Here is a 21,592-nt window from a genome sequence, read left to right as displayed (position 1 = left end):
AATTCTCTACCTCCAGAGCTCAGGATGAGCTGAGCTCCCTGGCCCTCACTTCTAGTTTCCTCCTGGGTGTTTCTCTGCAGTGCTAAAATGTTCATCCCTACTCAGTGGACTTTCTAAATAGTCCTCTTCTACTTTATCCTACCATTTCATATACCTAGTTCTGCACACGGAGAATAATTTGGTCTCCAAGTGCTTTTGCTTAAGGTGATGCAACTGAGTAGACTTCCTGGATCTATGCCATGGCTTGTCTGAAAATGTCAAGTCCTCAGCATCCTATTTGTCTTTCCTGAAACTGGACCATAATTGAGGCTGGTTGTACTGGATTTGCAGTTGTGAAACAGCACCTGCCTTTGACTCAGCAGTGGGCACACTGCTGTGGAAAGTGAGGGGATTATAGAACACGTGGGATTTAATGCATGGTTAGAAAGGCAATGTGAAGGTTACAGAAAGAAACTGACAATGGGCAGGAAAGAAAAGTCAGAGTTCTCAAAGCAACACTCTCTTGGTGTCTGACGATGATGTTGCTGACAGTGCAGGAGTGGGTGGCAGCAAAAGCTCACGTGTGTGACCTGCTGTGAGGTTTGGAGTTGCCTACTGTCTGATTAGCATCTGAAGTGACTCTTTAGGAGTGCCTGTCATTGATTAGAATCTGTGATTTGGGGCCATATGCAACATAACTCTGCAAAATGAATACCTCCCTTACCTTATACAAAGAGAAGTGACTTAATTTGGCATCTTACCTAGGGATTCCAATTATTCTGGGCAAGTGACTGGCTAGAAGCACTTCATTAGCACAGTAAATGTAGAGTTCTCAGCCACAAAACAAAGACAAGATCTACCTGCACTCAGGATAAAAAGGACTAGTCATCACACTCCAATTTCTTTGGCCACACACTCTTGGATCATAATTGTTAGCAACAGGGGTATCATCTTCAGATTACCAAGGAGAGTTCTGTGTATGTGTGTGTGTGTGTGCATGCACGTATGTGTATACTCAGATAATGAACACTACAGAAGTGCAAGTTTAGGCTAGTACATCATTTGTAATGTTAAATTTATAATTTTGGCGTATAACATTTGCCAACTATAACTATATGATTGGTGTTAGTAATGCAAATTCATATTTCTGCACAATTCTATGTAGTCATCAACCAAACCGTTCTTTACTTTAATGTCCAGTGTCCTATTACAACAAACATTGAATTTATTCATGATAAAACCAAAAAGGAAAAACAGAAGAAAAGACAGGAGAACAGACAGAAAGATAGACTGAAGGAAAGATAAAGTGAAAAGATTGAAGGGGGAAGAAGGAAGGAAGGAAAGATCCTAAATAATTGGAAACCACTCAGAGAAACACCACAGCTAAGGATGCTGTTAATCCCGCCTAACTCTTCTAGTGAGGAAGGTGCTTATTAACAGTTGCAGGCAAATATATATGCATCATCAGAGATAATCATAAGATTATCTTTTCAGGGTTCTTGGGCATGTGTGTTCTGTAGGGTTGGATTATTGAAGGATAAGCTTCTTGAAAGGGTGTCTAGCAGGTGGTGACCTGTGTGATGTGACTAGCAGAAATATTCTGGGATAGACAAAAATGAAGCTCATTACTGCCTGCTGAAAAAAATAGTCTATTTTCTAGGCCATATAATAAATGCCCTACTCATAGGCTGTGAGAGGCACTCAGGCCCTGGGGCATTGCTGATGACTCAGGCAGAAGCCTTCTTTGGGAAGGAATTACATTAGTGACCCACTAGAATGTAAGCTACATGGGGGCATGGACTCCATCTGCTTTTCCACTGTTGTATCTCCAGAGCCTAGAATATCTGGCATCTGGCATATGATTTGCACTCAATAAATATTTGTTGAATGCATGCATGAATTAGTGGGAGTGTGATCCATTCCACACTGTAAGTATTCATTTTTCCAAGTTTTGTTGCTTTTATGTTATGTAAGGGCTTCATGCCTTACATAGCATGCATTATCACAATCCCCAAATGAGTAAAATAAGATATTCATGAGCATGATCACAAGCAAAAACCAATTTACCTTTGAGGAGAGGCGTGACATGGTCTTATCATCCCCGAACAAGAAAGTTGCAGAGTTACGAGAGCCAAGAGACAAGGAAAGTCAATGCAAACTCTGTGGAAACCTTAATGAAACTCTTCTGCACAGCTAGTGAATTGCTCTCAGGTGGCTGATGTGATGAGTAACGATTCTGAAGGTTCATCCAGAAGGAGAGAAACGATGCATATCTGGATGCTAGTCACTACACCTTCCCTAGCTGGAACTTCACCATTCTGTTGTTCCCTGGATTCTTAACAGAGAGCCCAGCAACAGAGGCAGGGCCATTGTTCACTGGTGCCATCCTGGTGCTGATATCTGGTTTGTCTTTGGAGACTGAGAGGAATTTGGTTAACCTCTCCACTGGCCTCCCCCAAGTTCACATGCTTCACGTTTTGTTTGCAAAACTCACACCTGAAATATTCTATTAAACAAAAGGATGAAGCCAAGTCTTCGAAGCATCAGACTTGAACCAGTCCCTGTCCAAAAGTCAAGAGAGCACTGAATGTGTCTATCATATTTGCAGTTTTGTTCTTCCTTACTCCACCTGAGTCTAGGACTGTGAAACCTCCACCACCACTACTGCCCCCACACACTAGGCACCATCCCCTTAACTCCCAAGGGTGAAAGAGCTTCCTGCCTCTTATGCCAGTGCTCCTCAGCACCAGAAGTTGAGCCTCCGCTTTCAAGTAAATTGTCATATCCTTGGTAGTTGAAAATAACCCTGAAAAGAAAAATTCACACACAGCAAAAAGATGCAGCCTTGCTCCTTAGAGATCCAACTGAAACACCACGGTCATTGTCAGCAGATTTTTAAAAAGGCATCTGTCTTTTTTTCAACCCCCCTCCAACTTCTTACCCTAGTGCTTCTGAAGGGTAGCTAAAGCTCTGAGAATTTTCTCAGATTGGGGAACACAGACTGCCTTTCAAAGTACCCCTCAGCTCACTCTCTACTTCAATAAGTGAGATAGGCAATCCGGGGGCCATACCATCTGGGTAATTGGAGTCGAATCCAGAAAGGTATGCCAAATGGTTCTCCAACTTTGCCCCCCAAAATGTAGCCCTAGAAGTCACTGAATTTACCAAACAATACCCATCCCAATGCAGACCTGCTGCTCCTCAGACTGAGATTTCAGGGAGCCTGCTTGTCAGCAGGGCACAGTTGCAATTTTCCCTGCATAGGGCTGAAATGTGACAGATTCTTTTCTGGAATGAAACACTTGCGAAAATGTGTTTAATCCATTTTCAGCAGCTTGGTAGTTTTTTCATGACAAAATAATATCTTTCATTCGGAAAAACATTTTGCCTATTGTAGCTTCTACACAACTTCAGCACTGCAAGAGAGCCAGTTCTTGGGTGAGTATGGCAGCCAGGTGCAAAACAGGAAAAGGGTGCGATACATTTTGGGACATGACGATGCATATGCTCCATAGTTTAGTGATGAGAAAAGACAAAGGTTGTGGGGCGAGGCTCAACACAACTTTGTACCCTTCCCACAGCAGAAAATGCTGAGTTCATCTTTGGAGAGTGTCGCTTTCTGTTGTTACAGGGAACTCTTCCAATTCACACCTCTCCTGCTGCTTGTGAAGGCCTAGTGCAGCTTATCCAGTTCTTTACCTCCCTTTCTCCCTTCTATACCCCAGGAGCCTGCTTCCAGCACCCTAGGAAAGCTGTATCTCTTCATCATGTCAGCCAGACATTTGATCATAGCTACAGCCTCTCACAAGAAGGGATCTTTCCTCCCATGAAGCTGACCCTGCTATGATCTCAGCACTCAGAGATCCAATCTGGCACACAGGAGGTGGGACCCAAGACAATGGACAGGTCCCCAGGGGCCTATGCCTTCCATTGGCTAAGAATTCCAGATGACGGAGTGTAAGGCCGCAGACCTAAGGGACAAGGGAATAAAAACTGCTTTCTCATTTTTCCTTATTACCATTACCTCATGCTGGCCTCTCTCTGTGTGTCAAACTTCTTGTTTGACAGAGAGAGATGCAGAGGCACTGAGCTTGAGGAAATATTCCTGCCCAGGATGCATCTTTTAACAAATGTTCACTTATTGCCTATAGTGTGCTGGGGATTTGGTGGATGATGTGTCTCTGCTCTTCAGGGAGCTCGAGATAGTAGGGGAGACAGGCAAGTAATCTGGTAATGTGACAGTGTGACAGAATGCTGCGAAGGTGAGCGTCCTGTGGGAACACATTGGAGAGTCTCCTATCCTAGACCCAAGGGACATGGGGGCAGCTCCGGAAGTCTTCCTTGACAAAATGACAACAAGACTCAGTCCAGAAGGGTAAGAGTGGAGGGAAAAGTACTTTGGATAAAGGGAACAACATACAAAAACAGCAGGAAGCTGGAAAGACAGAACAGGCAACTCTAGATGCATCAGTGGGACAAGCAGAGTGACCAACCTTGGGCTGCAGCCTGAGAGCAATGGGGAACTGTTGAAGGAGGAGAAGTGACATGATGAGTTTGCCAGAGGAAGTGAGTTGCACAGAGGAGACAAGAGCCACCCCCTCCCCGCCCCAGCAAGGAGCTCTGCCCTGGGACGTTCTGTAAGGCTCAGTTCCTGCCCGTGGAGTGGGGATCATGATGCTTAAAGGAAACAAGGAGAGGGGGTGAGCAGGTGAAAAGGCAGCTAAAGACGTTTTAGGATATTTTACATTTACTGACCATATAGGCATTATTTGAGACTTGTAATGTTCTCAGTCCGAACTCCAAAATCTCAGCTCCCCTGTCAATATTTCAGTGTGTATTTAAAATTCTCTTCTTACCCTTTCATTTATGATTTGAAATTTTCTCTTCCTTAATAATAACACAGCCAAAAGGGAGCTACTGCACAGGTTCCACCCATGCCTGCCTCATTATTAATCCTTCCATATAGCCAATAGGCCATGTGGAGGAGCTTCCAATCCCCTCAAACCTTCTCTGGCAAGGTTGAGGAGGCCGCAGTCAGCTGCGGGATTGACCCTCGGAAGGTGGCACAGACCCCTCCCCACAGCATGCAATCAGAACTCCCCAGAGCTGGCGGGAGAGTCAGCTCTCCCTGAGGGAGAAATGAAAACCTTTGGCTTCTCACTGTTGTTGTTTTGGAGGAGAGTGTGAGAGAGTGAAGATACAGGGGAGGTGGAAAGAGAAAACTGGGGATGGAGAGAAAGTGAGGAAGAAAGAAGAAAGGGAGACAGACACAGAAAGTGAGACGCAGAGAAGAAACAGCAAGGAAGATTGGAGATGGAGATGGACAGAGGGTCCATGAAGGAAAACTTCAGGGAGAAGGGGAGGAAGAGAGGAGTAGAGTGAAAAAAAGAAGATAGAGCGAGAGGAAATGGGGGAGGGGAGAAGTCTCAGAGGTGTTTAGATAACACACTGGAACTTTTGAGGAAGGATCAGGCAGGAGAAAATGGAGCTTCCAAAGCACCTGGTTGCTGTAAGCAAATGTGCAGGAGGCAAGGGAGGAGGCCAGCCCACCCCTCTGCCTCTGTCCTCCATCCAGGGCTGAGGGCCGCTAGGTCACTGCTCTTGACCAGCTGCGATTCCTCTGAAGCCTGCAAAGCCTAATGTGTCCCAGCCCTGCTCTGCATCTCTGTCCCTTCCCATGAGCCAGGCTGGGGAAGGAGAGTCTGGGAGGAGGAATTCTGAGAGCTATAGAGGACCCCGAGAGACGACCTGAGGGAGGAAAGCAGGCAGGGGAATGGCTGCACAACTACAAGGGTGAAGTGGGATGGGGGCAGGTAGACAGACGAACAGACAGACAGACTGCACCTGAGGAGGGTTCCCAAGTTCCTCTGTATCATGCATCCTCTGTGCCTCTGTCCAGAGAGTTGGGGGAAAGCTGTCCCTACCCTCAGCCTCTTCACTTTCTCTCTAACCTGAAGCTGTCAGCTTGAGAATACCTGGTGGCGCTGCCTAAACCCTCTCAGGTCTTTTTCCCCCTGGTAAAAATCATTAGGACTTTACTGTTGGGCTCCAGCTTGGCTCCAGGATGAAAGGAAAGCTGGTCGGGGGTGGGAGGTGGGGGGCGGGGGGAGCAGGGCCGCTTACATGTCCTCCTGCAGCTGGGGAGTTAGAGGTTGGACAGAACACCTCCGGCCCTCCCCAAGCAGCCACGGCAGCCCAAGCTCCTCCCCGGCACACAGGCAGGCTCTGAACCCCACTCCAGCTGCTGCCGACTGTGCCTTTAAATTGCTGCTTTCGGAGGGTGCATCTGGGGGAGGTGGGAGGCAGGAAAACATCTTCCTACCGGTCTCCCTCCTCCCTCCCCACCAAGACTCTTCAGGGTTTAGAGAGTGATTGCTGCCCAGAGAGAGTCTTTTCCAGCTCCCGGCTGGCAGGCTAAGGCCCTCCGGAGCCCAAGGCAAGCCCAAGCAGAAGCCAGTAGGGTTATCTGTGTCAGGATCATTTCCAGGGGAACAGTTCTGGCCCCTGGCAGGTAAAGACGGGCCAGAGGAGAAGAGGCAGAAGAGGAGAGAGAGCAGGCTCTTTGCGAGCAGCCCAAGTTGGAGAAAGGCTCTGTACTTTTGGCGTTCCTGCAGGGATATCCCCTCTCACGTTGGCAGCCAGGCTGAGAAAGGGCTTCAGGATCCCCGCGGAATGACAACTCTTGTTCCTGCAACCCTCTCCTTCCTTCTCCTCTGGACCCTGCCAGGGCAGGTCCTCCTCAGGTGAGCTGAGTGGGGGTGAGAAGGAGGTGCATGCAAACACTAGCCAAGGGGAATGGGCAACCTGGGCATCTGGCACACTTTCCTCTAAGTTTGCACAAAGCCCACAGTCTGGAGGGCTTCAGGGGAGGACACGCCCTCCCCCCCCCCCACCGTTAGGACCCCAAGAGCTTCTTATTGGAGATGTCAAGGCCCCGGTCATGCTGGGAATGTTTCTGCACAGGTGGAGGTTTCCTAGGCCTGGGTAGGGGTTAGGCAACTAAGCCCCAGAATGGAGGGTGTCTGTCCAGCCGCCTAACCCTGTTTCCCTATCATCTGGGCCACACACTGCTGAGATCGCTAAAAATGACAGAAACATCTGTCAACTGCCAGCCCAAGAGGCTTCAAGTAGCAGGGGTTTGGCCCAAGACCACATCAGGATGGAGCTGGGCTAGACATTCTTTGGGCTTCTGCAGTCACCCTGCTTGTGCTCACTTGGTTGCTCCCTATTCCTTGAGGGGGAAAAGGTAGCAGTCACTTCCTGGGCTTGCAGGAAAGACATCCTTTGGGCTCCCTGTAAATGTTCCCCCACCAACTGCCCCTTTCTCATTAGACCAGGAGCCAGCCTAGGTTGGCAGGGTGAGTTGAACAGGAAAGATGGCTGTAGCCTGGGCTGACCTGGTCATAAGAGGAGTGCCTCCAAAGGTGGAGGGGGTCAGTGCCACTACAGCATACTCCTCCTCCTCTTAATCCAAGAAACGTCTCAGGGCTGCTTGCCTCTGCGAAGCCTCCTGCTCCACTGTTTGCAGACACATTGGCTGGCAGGCAGGCAGGGATGCAGAGCAGGGCAATACACTTCTAAAGAGTGAAAAGCAGCTCAAAGTGGAATGGCAGCACAGCTGGAGTTGACAGGAGGATGCAGGCAGAAGGGGGCACCACACTGGGCCTTGCAGGTCCTCCAGGAGGGGAGGCTGCCTCAAAGCCCAAGCTCCAGTAACAGCGTTCCCACTGGGACTTGGAAAGCAGAGGCAGTTAGAGCAAAACAGGCCCTTAGAGAGTCTGGAGTCCAAGTCCTTCATTGTACATATGGAAACTAAGGCGTAGAGATGGGGAGTGACCTGCCCAAGGTTGCTCAGCTACCTAGCACCAGAGTTAGAGTTCTCTCCCTGTGCTGCCCCGGAACCTTGTATGAGAAAAATTGTCAGCTCTGGATCCTCCTAGGTCCTGCAGGTGTTTAGGACTTTCCGGGAATGAAAGACAGGAGGGAGTGGCTGCACACTGTGACTGCTCTTAGGTCCTCAGACAAGTTAGCTCCAGAAGAGGGAACTGCAACAGTTGTTGGGCTGGGGCCCAAGACTGCTAAGCCCATAGCCTGTCCCAGGATACTAGGTCTAGGATTAGCAGGAGAGGTGACCTGAGAGTGGGGCTGAGGACAGTGGGGAGGGTCCAGTTTCTCCATGTGCAGGACCATGTGGCCTCCCAGCAGGCAGGTGGCAGGTGGCCAGCAGCAGCAGCACCTGGCTAGTGTGGACATCCTGTGGTGAAGTCACAGACTTCTGCTTGCTCCAGCACCACCACCAGCCTCCTCGGATTTTCAGAGCCTGCCTCTGTCCCCAGGGTAAGGGCTTCCTCTTGCTTAGAAGATTCAAGGAGGCAGGACTCTAGAAGGTCAGGGTGGGGCTGCCACTGACCTTCCCCTACTTTGGCTCCTTGGCAGCCCACCCTGGGCTGCCTGCACCATAGTAATTGTGATAGATAGAGCTAGTTTTGAAGTCAAGAGCTCTGGATTTGAATCCTGGCTTTACCACTCACTAGCTGCATGATCGTGAAGCATTCACCTCACCTTGCTGATCCTCAGTCTTCTCATTTATATAATGGGGGTGATCATAATACTTAGTCGAGAGGACTAATGTGAGAACTAAACTAGATAGAGTGTGTAAAGCATTTAGCATGGTGCCTTAGCTATTTTTATTATTCTATCGGTCACTGGATGGTACGTGGATCTACTGGGAAAGAGGAGCCCACTGGCTCAAAAAAGACTAGTCCCCAGCAGGACAGCAGTTACGCCGCTGCTCGGTCCCACAGTGTGGCAGCAGCAGTGACAGTGGTGGAGTCGGCTATAGAGCAATGACAGCAGGCAGGAGGGAGCAGGAGGTGCCTGGCCCAGCCTGGAGTCCAGCTGAGCTCGGCCCTGAGCACTGCTCCTGTCCCCAAGGTTTTGCTGAGCTCCTAATCCCTAGTTTATCTGTTAACTGGCAAGTTGGTAAGTAGGCATATGGAAGGGGCTTTGCTGCTGTTAGAGGGAAACCTGTTAGGGGAAAAGGGGACTGGCTTCTAAGCTATGCCAAAGCACACTGGCTCCTTCCTCAAAATCAAGCTGTTAGCAGGGAAGATATGGGAGTTGACCTCAGCATGTCTACCCTACCGGGAGGCTTTTCCCCATCCCTAGAGTCCTGCTTCCCCACCATAGTTACCAAGACTAGTTCCCCTGCCTGCAGTGGCATGGCCCTTAACTAAAACGTAGCTCAAACATAGCTTCCTGCTGGAGCACACGCCAGAAGCCAAAACTCCCTCTTCAGATGCTAGGTCCTACTTCCTGAGCAGCCCAGCATAAAGCCCAAGCAACTGAAGCCAACTCTCAAAAATAAAAGTTGTCCTTGAGCCCTTCCCATCCTTGACTAGGCTAGACAGGCAAAACTTTGTAGTAGCCACATCATTTCCTGCAAGACATCACTCATTGAGTGTTTTCCAAGTACCTTCAGAAAGAGAACACTGGATGAGGCCTCAGCCTAGGGTATGAGTCCTGACCCTGTCACTAGCTCTGAGACTTTGAACAAGTCATTCCTCCTTTTGAAGCCTCAGTTTTCTCATCTGTAAAATGGGAATGACAGTCCTCACCCCCATCTCACTGAGAATTGGGAGGGTAAGAAGATCTACTGTCTGTGAAAACACTTTTCTAGTACTAACAGGTAGGCTGCCGTGTTGATTTATGGCTGTTTTTGTTCTCGTTTTGCAAATGGCACCCAGAGACCCATCATCTTCTGTCCTCCTGCCTGAGGGGTATGGAAACGGAGAGTCTGTGATAAATGCAGCACATAACTGGCCTCAGACTTTTTTACCTCTCCTGTCCAGGGTGGCCTTGGCAAAAGAGGAAGTCAAATCTGGAACCAAGGAGTCCCAGTCCATGTCCCCCTCTGATTTCCTAGACAAACTTATGGGGAGAACATCTGGGTATGATGCCAGGATTCGACCCAATTTTAAAGGTAAGAAATCTTCATCCTATAAAAACTCCTCCCTCCCCACCACCTTTGGCAGCACACTACCCAGCCAGCCCCTATTGCCTCCCCTAAGGAAAGGAGGCTGGAGGTCCTGGGCTAGGGCTAGTTCTAACAGCTCAGAAGAAGCCTCCCCACCCCATTGCCCATGGGCGTGTGTAGCTGGCACTGATTTCTCCCAGCAGTGCCCTGCCCTGAAGCTCAGGGAGGGAGTTCTGGAATGCCCTGCCAATGGCCTATGCTTTGTTACCCTCAGGCCCACCCGTGAACGTGACCTGCAACATCTTCATCAACAGTTTCGGCTCCGTCACTGAGACCACCATGGTAAGGGATCTCCCCACCCCCCACTTCCAGCCTAGTGTGAGTGGGAGGAGCCCACCAGATAGCAAGCTGGCATCTTTTGCCATATCAGCCCAAGGAAGGCTCCTTCTCCAGTGAAAAATGCCTACTGGCCGAGATATGCTTCCAACACTCCTCCTCATGGCCCTCCTGCCCATACAGGCTTGCTGGGCCCCTGGGAATGGCAATGTTTCTGATGGGCCCATATCTGCACCCTCCCAGGACTACCGGGTAAATGTCTTCTTGAGGCAACAGTGGAATGACCCACGCCTGTCCTACCGAGAATATCCTGACGACTCTCTGGACCTCGATCCCTCCATGCTGGACTCTATCTGGAAGCCAGACCTGTTCTTTGCCAATGAGAAAGGGGCCAACTTCCATGAGGTGACCACGGACAACAAGTTACTGCGCATCTTTAAGAATGGGAATGTGCTCTACAGCATCAGGTGCACCGGGTGGATGGCCAGGAGAAGAATTTAGATGAAGACCGAGGAGTGGGAGGAGGGTTCCCTTGTGCTGTGATGGGCCCCAGTAAGCCAAAGTCATTTCTTTCTTACTGTCCCCACTAGGTTGACCCTCATTTTGTCCTGCCCAATGGACCTCAAGAACTTCCCCATGGACATCCAGACCTGCACGATGCAGCTGGAGAGTTGTAAGTGTCTCTATAGAGTCACAGAGGACCTGGAATAACAGTGAGTTAACCCGACCTCATGACATCACAGACGAAAAGGGCTACCCAGAGTTGGGAAGAACTTACTCAAGCACACCCAGCCAATTCTTGGCACAGATGAGACTAGAAACCAGGGCTCCCTAACCCCTAGAACAGTGTGTTTTTCATCCCCACACTATTTGCTGATCTGGCTGTTCCATGGGGCTGGGGAACAGGAAGGCATCAGCCTTACGCACAAATGCGTTTGTGCTGTTTTGGGGGGCGATTTGAGCGGCATCTTCTCTGCCCAAAAGTATGTCCCCTCTCACAGTGCCTGAAGTAGTTCCACCTTTACTTCCCTTGAGTTAAGGCATTGAAGATGCCTATAAAAATGCCAAAGTGGGCAGGGTGGGGGCACTCGTGGAGCCCTGGTTCCCCACAAACACAGATACCTTTGTAGAGAGGTAGGAGATGACAGTTCTAGGCACAGGACAGTGCCTAGAATGAAGAGGTCAGCCAAGGGCTCCTCTGTGGCAGGGGTGCCAGCCTGGAGGGGCTGCCCAAAGTGCAGAGGAACCAAGGATGACAAGGCTGGGACATCACTTATTTCCACTCCCTCCTCATCTCCTGGGTCGGGGGAGACTGTTAGATCTGGAGCCATCCACTAGATGTTCCCAGAAGAAGGCTTATAAGGCTGCTTCCAGTATAAAATAACTGTAATGAGTAGAATGTGTCTTGTGTGGTCAGCTCTTTAGAGTTCTTAAACCACTTTCACACCTGGGCTCTCAATATCCCTTCATGGCAACTCTGAAAAGTGGGTAGAGCAGCTACTATAATTCCCGTTTTACAGAAGGGGAAGTGACTTATCCAAAGTCACAGAGCTACTCTGGGTCAAGGCCCAACACTGGATGTCTGTGAGCCTTGGTGTTTCTGCTCCCATCTCTACCTGACATGTGCAAATATGATCATATACGTGGCATGAGCCCTCATGAACTGCTGTGTATGTGTGAATAACTTGGCATGTTCAGATATTAGCTTTAAATTTGTCCCAACTCAAGGCCCTGGCTAGGATCTATGGTATGCACATTGTCCCATGCATGACTGGCAGGATATAAATAGCTGTCTCCTCCCTGAGGTGATGTTACAGAAGCTCTGGCTCTGAGGCTAGCTCAGCTTAAGACATGTGTTCGGTACACATGCTTACTCCCCTGGGCTTGAGATATGGCAGGAGGCTCCTAGCTGGGTTCCTTGACATCTTTCCAACCCTCTTGACCTGCTTTCTAGGTCTGCCAAAATAATTTCTCTTTGGGCTTTTCTCAAGCTTGAAAACAGGGTAGGAGTCTATAGTCTTCCTGATTTACCTGCCCACTCAGGATGGGCCCGTGAGACAACTGACCAAGTGTCCTCTCCGGAAAAGTTTCCCCTTCCATGATAAGCATGAAGCTCCTAAACCCCAGACCTTACTCCTCACCTGTTCTCTCCTGCCTGTTCTGATCCTACCCCTACCCCCACCCAACACCCACACTCTGCAGCCCTCTGCCATCTCTGTCACTTTCAGTTGGCTACACCATGAATGACCTCGTGTTTGAGTGGCTGGAAGATGCTCCTGCTGTCCAAGTGGCTGAGGGGCTGACTCTGCCCCAGTTTATCTTGCGGGATGAGAAGGATCTAGGCTATTGTACCAAGCACTACAACACAGGTAAAAACCAGGATCTTTATTGGCTGTGAGCCACAGGAGAACCTTCAGATGTGAGGCAAGGGGACAAGTCAGCTGGCCTCTATCAAAGGTTCAATTTATGTCAGATATGGGGCCAGGTGCTTCATATAACTTATCTATTTGTGATAGCAATTATAAATACCATTTTTCAGAAAGGGAAAACTGAGGTTCTAAGAAGTTAGTTAAATCAAGTGTCCAAGTCATATAGCTAGCAAATGGCAGATTTAGAATTTAAATCCAAGCCTTCTAACTCCAAAGTCCATGTTCTTGTTCCTGTCGCATGCTGCAGAGCAAACGACAGTGGGTGGAAAGTTTCCCACTTTTCCTGGGGTCAACTTTGTGGGGAAGCAGGGAATCCATATCTGGTAATAGGGAGTGACTATGCTGAACCCAGAGGGAACAGGCCTGAGGGCAGTGGCCAGCTTACAGTCCACACCTCCCACTGTGCCACCACTGCCAGCTCTCAGGAACTTCCCAGGTGTGAAATATCAGCTAAGAAGTGGAGAAGGGCTGCTTTCCCAGCCTGAGCATCTGCCCCCCTGCAGCTTCTCTAAGAGTTGATGGCTCCACATTTTCCCTGACAATTTGTCTGCACGGAGCTCTGACCCTGAAATAGAGGCAGCAGCCTGAAGAGGGGAGATCCCGCGTCCCTTCCATGGTGGGCTGATATGTTTTGGGTACTGCCCCATGAATATGGGTGTGCATGTATGTGGGGATGTGGGGAGTGGGAAGAGGAAAAGGCCATTGAATTTAGAAAATACAAGGGGGAATGAAAATTGATACAAACTTTTTGGAGTAAAAAGGTTGGCAATCTGTATATAGATCAGTGGTTTTCAAACTTTGGTGTTCATTATATTCCCCTGGGGAATATATTAAATATATTAAAATGCTGGCTCCTGGGCTCTACCTCTCAGAGATTCTGATTATGGTTACCTATTCTTGGAGTGATGCCCAGAAATCTGCATTTTAACAGCATCTTGAGGATTCTGATGCAGGTGGTCCAGCGAACATGCTTTGAGAAACTTTAGAAGCTAAAATTGTTTTTCTACTTATTTATCCAGGAATCCTACTCCTTGAAATGTATTATATGGAAATATTCCAAAATACTGCATTGGCCTTTGACCCCAAGGGGGCTCCTGGGTGACTGTTTATATTAGCAAAAACTTGGAACTGTTTTAAATATCCACCAATAGGGCAGAGGTTAAGTAAATTACATAGTGTGTCTGCTTAGTGGATTAGTATGCAGACGTTAAAAGGGATGGTTAACAAGGTGCTTATATCAATGTGTGAAAGTACAAGTGAAAAAAGGTAAGATTCAGAGGTATAAACACAGAATGATTATATTATGGTAAAAGAAATAAACCAAAAGCATGCATTTAAAAACTTTGGGTGGAAATAGCACTAAATGTCTCTAAAGTAATGTGATACAACAGACAAAAGCAAGAAGTTTGGAGGCAGATAGAGCTGAGTTTGGATTCTGGCTCCATCATTTACTAGTCGAGTGCCCTTGAGAAACATAACTTAATCTCTTCATGCCTCCATATTCCTATCTGTAATATGAGAGATAATAATTTTACTTGCCCCAAAGAGTTGCTATAGGATTAAATGAGATAAAGTATATGAAGTCAGGTCTTTAGTAGGGGTTTGATAAATATAAGCTTATGAATATTATTATCCCTTCTCTACTTCTCATTTTTTCTATACTAAACAAGCTTTAATTTTGGAATTAAAAACAAAACTGCTACTGCAAAGAAAAAAAAAAAAAAAGAAGAAGGAAAGAAGGGAAAGAAAATATGGGTACCTAGGGGCCGGGCGCGGTGGCTCAAGCCTGTAATCCCAGCACTTTGGGACCGAGGCCGAGACGGGCGGATCACGAGGTCGGGAGATCGAGACCATCCTGGCTAACACGGTGAAACCCCGTCTCTACTAAAAAAATACAAAAAACTAGCCGGGCGAGGTGGCGGGCGCCTGTAGTCCCAGCTACTCGGGAGGCTGAGGCAGGAGAATGGCCTAAACCCGGGAGGCGGAGCTTGCAGTGAGCTGAGATCCGGCCACTGCACTCCAGCCTGGGAGACAGAGCTAGACTCCGTCTCAAAAAAAAAAAAAAAAAAAAAAGAAAATATGGGTACCTAATAAAGGCATGTCATGACAAGAATCCCGGGGTGGGATGAAGTGAGGTGGATTCAGGGAACATTAAGAGGTCACAGCATCATACAATGTGTCAAAACCATAATCAGTCATTGACGAAATCACTGGCTTTGAAGAATCAAGTAGGCCTGATAAGACTAGACCTAGGCCAGAATAAAATAACAATATATGCACCTTCTCCTTTTCACTTGGATTATCCTGAGCCTCTGCTTCCAAGAGAAGCTCTGAGCTAGTATTTTCTCAGCCCTAGGGCCCTGGAAAGCAGAGTAAAGTGAAGGTTGCCAAAGGAGGTGGAGCATTGGTTGGTGTGCCTGGGCCAATGCACTTTTTGCTGGTGGAATAGAAGGCCTGATGCTCTATGGGAACCCGCTCCCCGCAGTCTGGAGCTGGTCTCTGTTGGGCGGTTTTCAGATGTTTGCTATCTGGCTCTTCTCACTTGCTTAAGACACAAGCAGTGTTTATCCCAGTGAATTGTTTTTGCTAGAGAGCTTCTGGGGCACTAGCAAGCACAAGCATGGCTGCTGAGATCTAAGTGGAGTCTAAGCCAATTGCTTTGTTAATAATGATAATAGTAACAGCTACCTATGTGTCAAACACCTCAAATACATTATCTTGTTTAATTTTTCCAATAGCCCAGTGATGGAGTTGGTATCACTACTCTGTTTTACAGTCAAGGAAACTGAAGCTCAAAGCACAACTACACAGTGGAAGGTTCAGGATTCAAACCCAGGCAGTCTGACTCTGGAGCCCTCCTGCTCCTTATCCTCTTGCTGTGCCGTCTTGTGAAAGGCCTTCTGCTGGAAATGAAAGTGCTGGGAGCGAAAGGCCAAGTCTTTGATGGTCGTTCTGAGAGCTTCCTTAGTATATACATCTGGCGCTGCCTGGGGCCATTATGAAAGGCTCATTCATTGGCCCAGCTGAGGTGCCCAGAGGCTGGTCAGCAGAGGGCTGCCCTCTTCCTGTCCTAATCCCCTTAGGCTCAGCTACAGACTGGGGACCTGGGGCCTGACTCCTCACCTCTGTCCTTGCAGGGAAATTCACCTGCATCGAGGTAAAGTTTCACCTGGAGCGGCAGATGGGCTACTATCTGATTCAGATGTACATCCCCAGCCTACTCATCGTCATCCTGTCCTGGGTCTCCTTCTGGATCAACATGGATGCTGCCCCTGCCCGTGTGGGCCTGGGCATCACCACCGTGCTCACCATGACCACCCAGAGCTCTGGCTCCCGGGCCTCTTTGCCTAAGGTGAAGAGACATGCAAGGGAACTTGCTTGCCATAGAGCACCCCATTTCCCATTCATCCCAATGTGCCCTCCTGCTCACCATTTACCTTGGATTTAAGGTTGAGAAGACCCACTGGGCAAGAGCTGGTGTCCTGCATTCTCTCTCTCCCTGTAATATACTGCTGATAACATTGTTGACAATGTGGAGGCTGGGGTTAGGGATGCTATCTGCCTAGGGAATGAGGAGAGACAGTGCCTTACTTTGACTCTCTTCAGGAAATATTAGCGTGTCCAAGGTCAAAAGATCCTCAGCAAGTAGAAAGTCCTACTCCCTCATGATACAGATGAGGAGAATACAGCCCAGAGTGGTAAAATAACCTTCTTAAGATCATGCCTTGTAAGAAACAACCAAAAGAATATCAGAGTTTTGAACCAATTTCTGTCGTCTTACTGTATCAGAAATTAGAAACTATCACAAAGCGCTCTAGAGACAGTATCCATTCTTTTGGGATGAGAAAATAGAGGTAGAAAATAGCAATTAAAGTCAGTGGACTCCAGTTGTCTGGGCCCGGTGATGTTTTGATTACGCAGGAAGATTTGTGCTGATGGGACTGGGCACAGATTCTCCCTGTCTCATGTCTTCATGTAGGGAATTTAGAGGTCACCTCAAAGTCCTTACAGTCAGCAAAGCTCTGAACAAATCAGGGAGCAATGCCATTTATTCATTCAATAAATATTTATTGAGCATGTACTATGTACCAGCCACTGAACTTTGTCATGTAGAAATAACAGGAAGTGCCGGGCGCGGTGGCTCAAGCCTGTAATCCCAGCACTTTGGGAGGCCGAGACGGGCGGATCACAAGGTCAGGAGATCGAGACCATCCTGGCTAACACGGTGAAACCCCGTCTCTACTAAAAAATACAAAAAACTAGCCAGGCAAGGTGGCAGGCGTCTGTAGTCCCAGCTACTCGGGAGGCTGAGGCAGGAGAATGGCCTAAACCCGGGAGGCGGAGCTTGCAGTGAGCTGAGATCCGGCCACTGCACTCCAGCCTGGGCGACACAGCGAGACTCTGTCTCAAAAAAAAAAAAAAAAAAAAAGAAAAGAAATAACAGGAAGCAAAAGCAACACAGTTCCTTGTGGATCTTACAATGAATATATTCCCTCTTGCACTGATTTGTTGGGAACCAGGCCCTATGATCTCCCATCTCTCAGTGCTTGTTCCTAAGAAGACTTTTTACTGGGGGCTTACACAGCAGGTAATTTCACACATCCATGGTGAATTTATGAATGTGCTACATGGCTGGGAGTAGGGTAGTGATTAGGAATAGGAGATTGGGATCAGCAGATTTGGGTTTGTCTCCCAAGCTCATCATCTACTAATAATTTACCTTAGGTAAATTCCTTAACCTCTCAATCATCTTGCCTGTAACATGGGAATAAGAATATTACCAGTTCCGGCTGGGTGGGGTGGCTCACGCCTGTGATCCCAGCACTTTGAGAGGCCGAGGCAGGCGGATCACATGGACAAGAGTGCGAGACCAGCCTGGCCAACATGGTGAAACTCCATCTCTACTAAGAATACAAAAAAAAAATTTTGCTGGGTGTGGTGGCGTGTGCTTATAATCCCAGCTACTTGTGAGGCTGAGGCAGAAAAATCGCTTGAACCTGGGAGGCGGAGGTTGCACTGAGCCGATGCACCACTGCACTCCAGCCTGGGCAACAGAGCAAGACTCTGTCTCGAGAGAGAGAGAGAGAGAGAGAAAAAAAAGAATATTACCAGTTCCATAGGGTTATTGCAAAATACAATATATTAACACACAGGACAGTGTTTGGCACATAATAATCGCTCAATAAATGTTAACTATTGTTATAATTATCAGGTGTCAGGGTTGAAAAAACTGAGTGATGAATCTGGGGCTAAAGCAGCTGGTATCGTCCCTAATTATTTTTGAGTTGTCAGAAACCCTTTGAGGTGGTCCAAAGCCCTATAGGGATAAGTGGTGATGAAACTCAGATCAGAATCACATGTCCCAGGAAACGCTGTTAGAGATCATTTTCTGTAAATGTGTTTCCTAGATGGACAGGGATATTGACAAGGCTCTGAGAGGCAGGCTGGAGTTAGGCAAGGGCTACACGGTCAGACCAGGCTGTGATGGTCGTGTTTTGATAATGGTCTTGTAAGGAGACCAGAAGCAGAAAAGTAGTTCAGACCTAAGAACCCTGCCCTAGTTTATTACCTCTGCCACACAAGGTGATTCATCTCTAAAGCAGGGAGGTACTGAAATTTATGCCTTATTCTTGCCAAGAGAACTTCCTTTTCTGGTTCCCTCCTGTGAGTGAACATGATCCATCTGCTCCCAGGAATCACTTAGTTTCCTTATTTGGAAAAAACAGTCTTTGTTGGAGGGTTGTTTGCAGCATTTGGTACCTTCTTGTCAAATTTTAATGACTTCTTTATGGCCTCATTGGCCAGTAAGCAAAATATCCAAGCCTGCACCCTGAACTAAATAGCCTCATTATCCAGCCCCTCAGAGCAAGGGACTCAGTAAGCCAGGGACTACCTGCTCACTCTTGAGTTTGTGTAACATTAAGTTTGGTGGGGGCCGCATGAGGTCAGTCTAGGGGCTTCCAAAAGCCACACCAATCTCACACCCCCTAATACAACTCTAGTGTCCAGAATGAGAGTGGCAGAGGCTTACTTTGTAAGGGAACTCAGTTGGGGTGACCATTCCTCATGTTCCCAGGAAACAACTGTTACTTTGCCTTTATGGTGCCACCAAAGGCACTGATTACCATCTCTTTGCTGAGCCTTTGATCCCCTCAACTGCAGGGAACTCAAAGCAGGATGGAAGGACTAAATGGAAGTTTCTTCCAGAGGCTAGGAGATTAGACCTAAAGTTGCAGCAGGGAAGGAGCCACTTCTGTCTAGACCCTATCATCTCAATGGCCTACAGCTATTGGGGCAGGTAGTGGTAAAGAGGGTAGACAGCAAGCAGAAACCAGCAGATATGCACATCACATGTTGCTAAACCGTCTATCTGTTCATTCATTCAAAAACATATTTACTATAGGCCAGAAACTCAGCTAGGCATTGGAAGCAGAACAGTGATTGAGATAGAAACAGTCTGTGCCATCGAAGAGCTCACAGTCTAGTTGAGGGAATGGCCAGGTATGTGATGGATGCTAAGAAGTTGTAGGTAACCTGAGCACATATAGCAGGGCAACCAACACAGACTGGGATGATTAGGGAAGGCTTCCCAGGGGATGTGGTATCTAAAGTGAAAGCTGAAGGATAAGTAAAATTTATCCAGGTAAATGAGAAAAAGGATAGAGGAGATTGGCTCTTTGGGAAACTACAGAAATAGTTTACCACAGCAGATTACAAGGGGTGTGATGAAATGAACAGGTAGGCAAAGGCTAGATATCATGATAAGGGGAGCATAGACTGTATTATAAGGGTAATGGAGAACCACTGAAGGATCATGAAGGGGAGTGATATAATCAGATTTACATTTTGAAAACAACTCTGGCTGCTGTTTGGAGAACAGATTGGAGGTGGCAAGAGTAGATGCAAGGAGACCATTCAGAAAACTTGCAACCCTTCAGATGTGCCAGGATAGTGAGTGGACAGATTCCTGAGTTTTTGTTTGTTTTTGTTTTTGTTTTTTAGACAGAGTCTCACTCTGTTGCCCAGGCTGGAGTGCAGTGGCACGATCTCAGTTCATTGCAACCTCTGCCTCCCGGGTTCAAGCAATTCTCCCACCTCAGCCTCCCTAGCAGCTTGGATTACAGGCATGCACCACCACACCCAGCAAATTTTTTGTGTTTTTAGTAGAGATGGGTTTTGGCTGTGTTGGCCAGGCTGATCTCAAACCACTGGGCTCAAGTGATCTGCCTCTCAGACTCCCAAAGTGCTGGGATTACAGGCATGAGCCACCACGTCCAGCCAAGATTTTCGAGATGTATTATTGACACACTTATCATTAACAGGACTTTCTTCCTAGTGCTTAAAGTGTCTTTTCCTTTGATGTTCTAAGGACCTTCATGGCCATCCTTTTATAATGATGAGTAATTACCTCATTATTGATCTTGCAGGTATTTGATATCCTTGGGGGCACTGTCAGACTGAGGGATGGTGAATGAAATAGGATGCCCTCTTAGTAAGTGGCAAAGTGGCAAAATGGAGACACCAAGGGATGCTTCATCAGGGGTGTCTAGTAACCCACTGCCACCATCTCAGTGACATTGCCCTAAAAGAGTTAGAGCAGGGTTTTTCACCCTTAGCACTCTTGCCATTTGGGGCCAGATAATTCTTTGTTGTGTGCGTGCATGTGTGTGTGTCTGTGTCTGTATGTGTGTCTGTGTGTGTCTGTATGTGCCTGTATGTGTGTCTCTGTGTGTGCATGTCTGTGTGTTGAAGGCCAGGCAGGGTGCTGTGTACTGTAGAATGTTTAGCAGAATCCCTGGCCTGTACCCATTAGATGCCAGTAGCCACCACCTCTTGCAAAATTGTGCCACCAAAAATGTCTCCAAATATTACCAGATGTCCCTGGCGGGGGGCAGAGTTGTCCCCAGTTAAGAATCACTGAGGTAGAGGATTTATTTATACAGTGAAACTTGCTCCTTACCTGGGATCTGCAGCACTCTCACTTCCCATCATAGCAGCGGCTGATTAAAGAAGTGGCTTGTCCGAAATTCTGTTCTTGCTGGGGTGTCCTATGTGGTGAGCTCAGCAGCTGAAAGCTATGTAGCAGGTAATTTGGTTGAGGAGATGAAAAGATCTAAACCTGAGCTCTGTCCCTCACTCCTGGCCCCACCCATCTGCAATGCCTGGAAGAGGCCAGAAAGTGGGAGACAAAAGTATTTGGAGGCTGCCAAGGAAAGTAGTGAGGGGAGAGTACAAGGGACTGGATAGGTGGATGCCAACCACATCTTGCAACTAGCAAAGCATCCTTAAAGGGGTGGGTGGTGTTCCCTCAGTATCCCTGCCCTGTTCTCTCCAGGGTGAGAGATGAGGCCCCAGCTCACTACTGAGCCAAATTCATCAGCAAAGCCTTTCCAAAAGAGCAACAAGGAAAACCACAAGACCAGGGGAAGAACAGGGGTGGAGGAAGGAACTTCTAGTCTGTCAAGGGAAGAACAGGGGTGGAGGAAGGAACTCCCAGTCTGTCAGTGAGACCGCAGCCTAAGTAAATGGCAATGCCACTGAATTGAAAGCCCAGAACATCCAGGTCCTAGTGCCACCTTCTCACTGGGTAATCTTGGCTAAGACCCATCTGCTCTGGGCCTTAAGTGTCCTCATGTGTCTCACATCGGTATTGTGAACGCTGCCTGACCAATTACCACTGAGGCTGTGAGGACCCTAGGAGATAACAGAGGGAAGACAAATGCAGTGTTCATGCTCATTACTGTTTATTGAAAGAAAAGAATCAAAAGAAGCTCAGAATGAAGACAATAATAAAAAGCAGAAGCAAAAGTTCAAGAAGAATAAAGAAAGAAAGGGAAAGAATTGTAGGAAGGAAAAACTTGTAGAGGTAGAG

The 21,592-nt window shown here is 47.8% G+C and overlaps 1 protein-coding gene across 3 annotated transcripts in view; it reads left to right on the top strand.

Annotated features, from left to right (window-relative positions):
• The first annotated feature begins 6,143 nt into the window (after nt 1–6,143).
• The window catches only part of LOC126946002 (glycine receptor subunit alpha-4), a 26,446-nt gene continuing 10,997 nt past the window's right edge, over nt 6,144–21,592 (top strand). Inside the window, exons 1-8 of one of the 3 annotated variants that reach the window (XM_050775966.1) lie at nt 6,144–6,722; nt 8,185–8,316; nt 9,831–9,961; nt 10,230–10,297; nt 10,535–10,758; nt 10,882–10,964; nt 12,520–12,660; nt 15,858–16,072. In XM_050775966.1, coding sequence (XP_050631923.1) covers nt 9,883–9,961; nt 10,230–10,297; nt 10,535–10,758; nt 10,882–10,964; nt 12,520–12,660; nt 15,858–16,072 — 810 coding nt within the window. In that variant the 5' untranslated portion in view covers nt 6,144–6,722; nt 8,185–8,316; nt 9,831–9,882. The remainder of the gene's footprint in view (nt 6,723–8,184; nt 8,317–9,830; nt 9,962–10,229; nt 10,298–10,534; nt 10,759–10,881; nt 10,965–12,519; nt 12,661–15,857; nt 16,073–21,592) is intronic. The other 2 variants (XM_050775965.1, XM_050775967.1) reach the window with 2 other exon arrangements.

The sequence above is a fragment of the Macaca thibetana genome, chromosome X (genome assembly GCF_024542745.1).
Source record: "Macaca thibetana thibetana isolate TM-01 chromosome X, ASM2454274v1, whole genome shotgun sequence".
NCBI classification, from domain to species: Eukaryota; Metazoa; Chordata; class Mammalia; order Primates; family Cercopithecidae; genus Macaca; species Macaca thibetana.
This window is presented reverse-complemented; position numbering and strand designations above follow the sequence as displayed.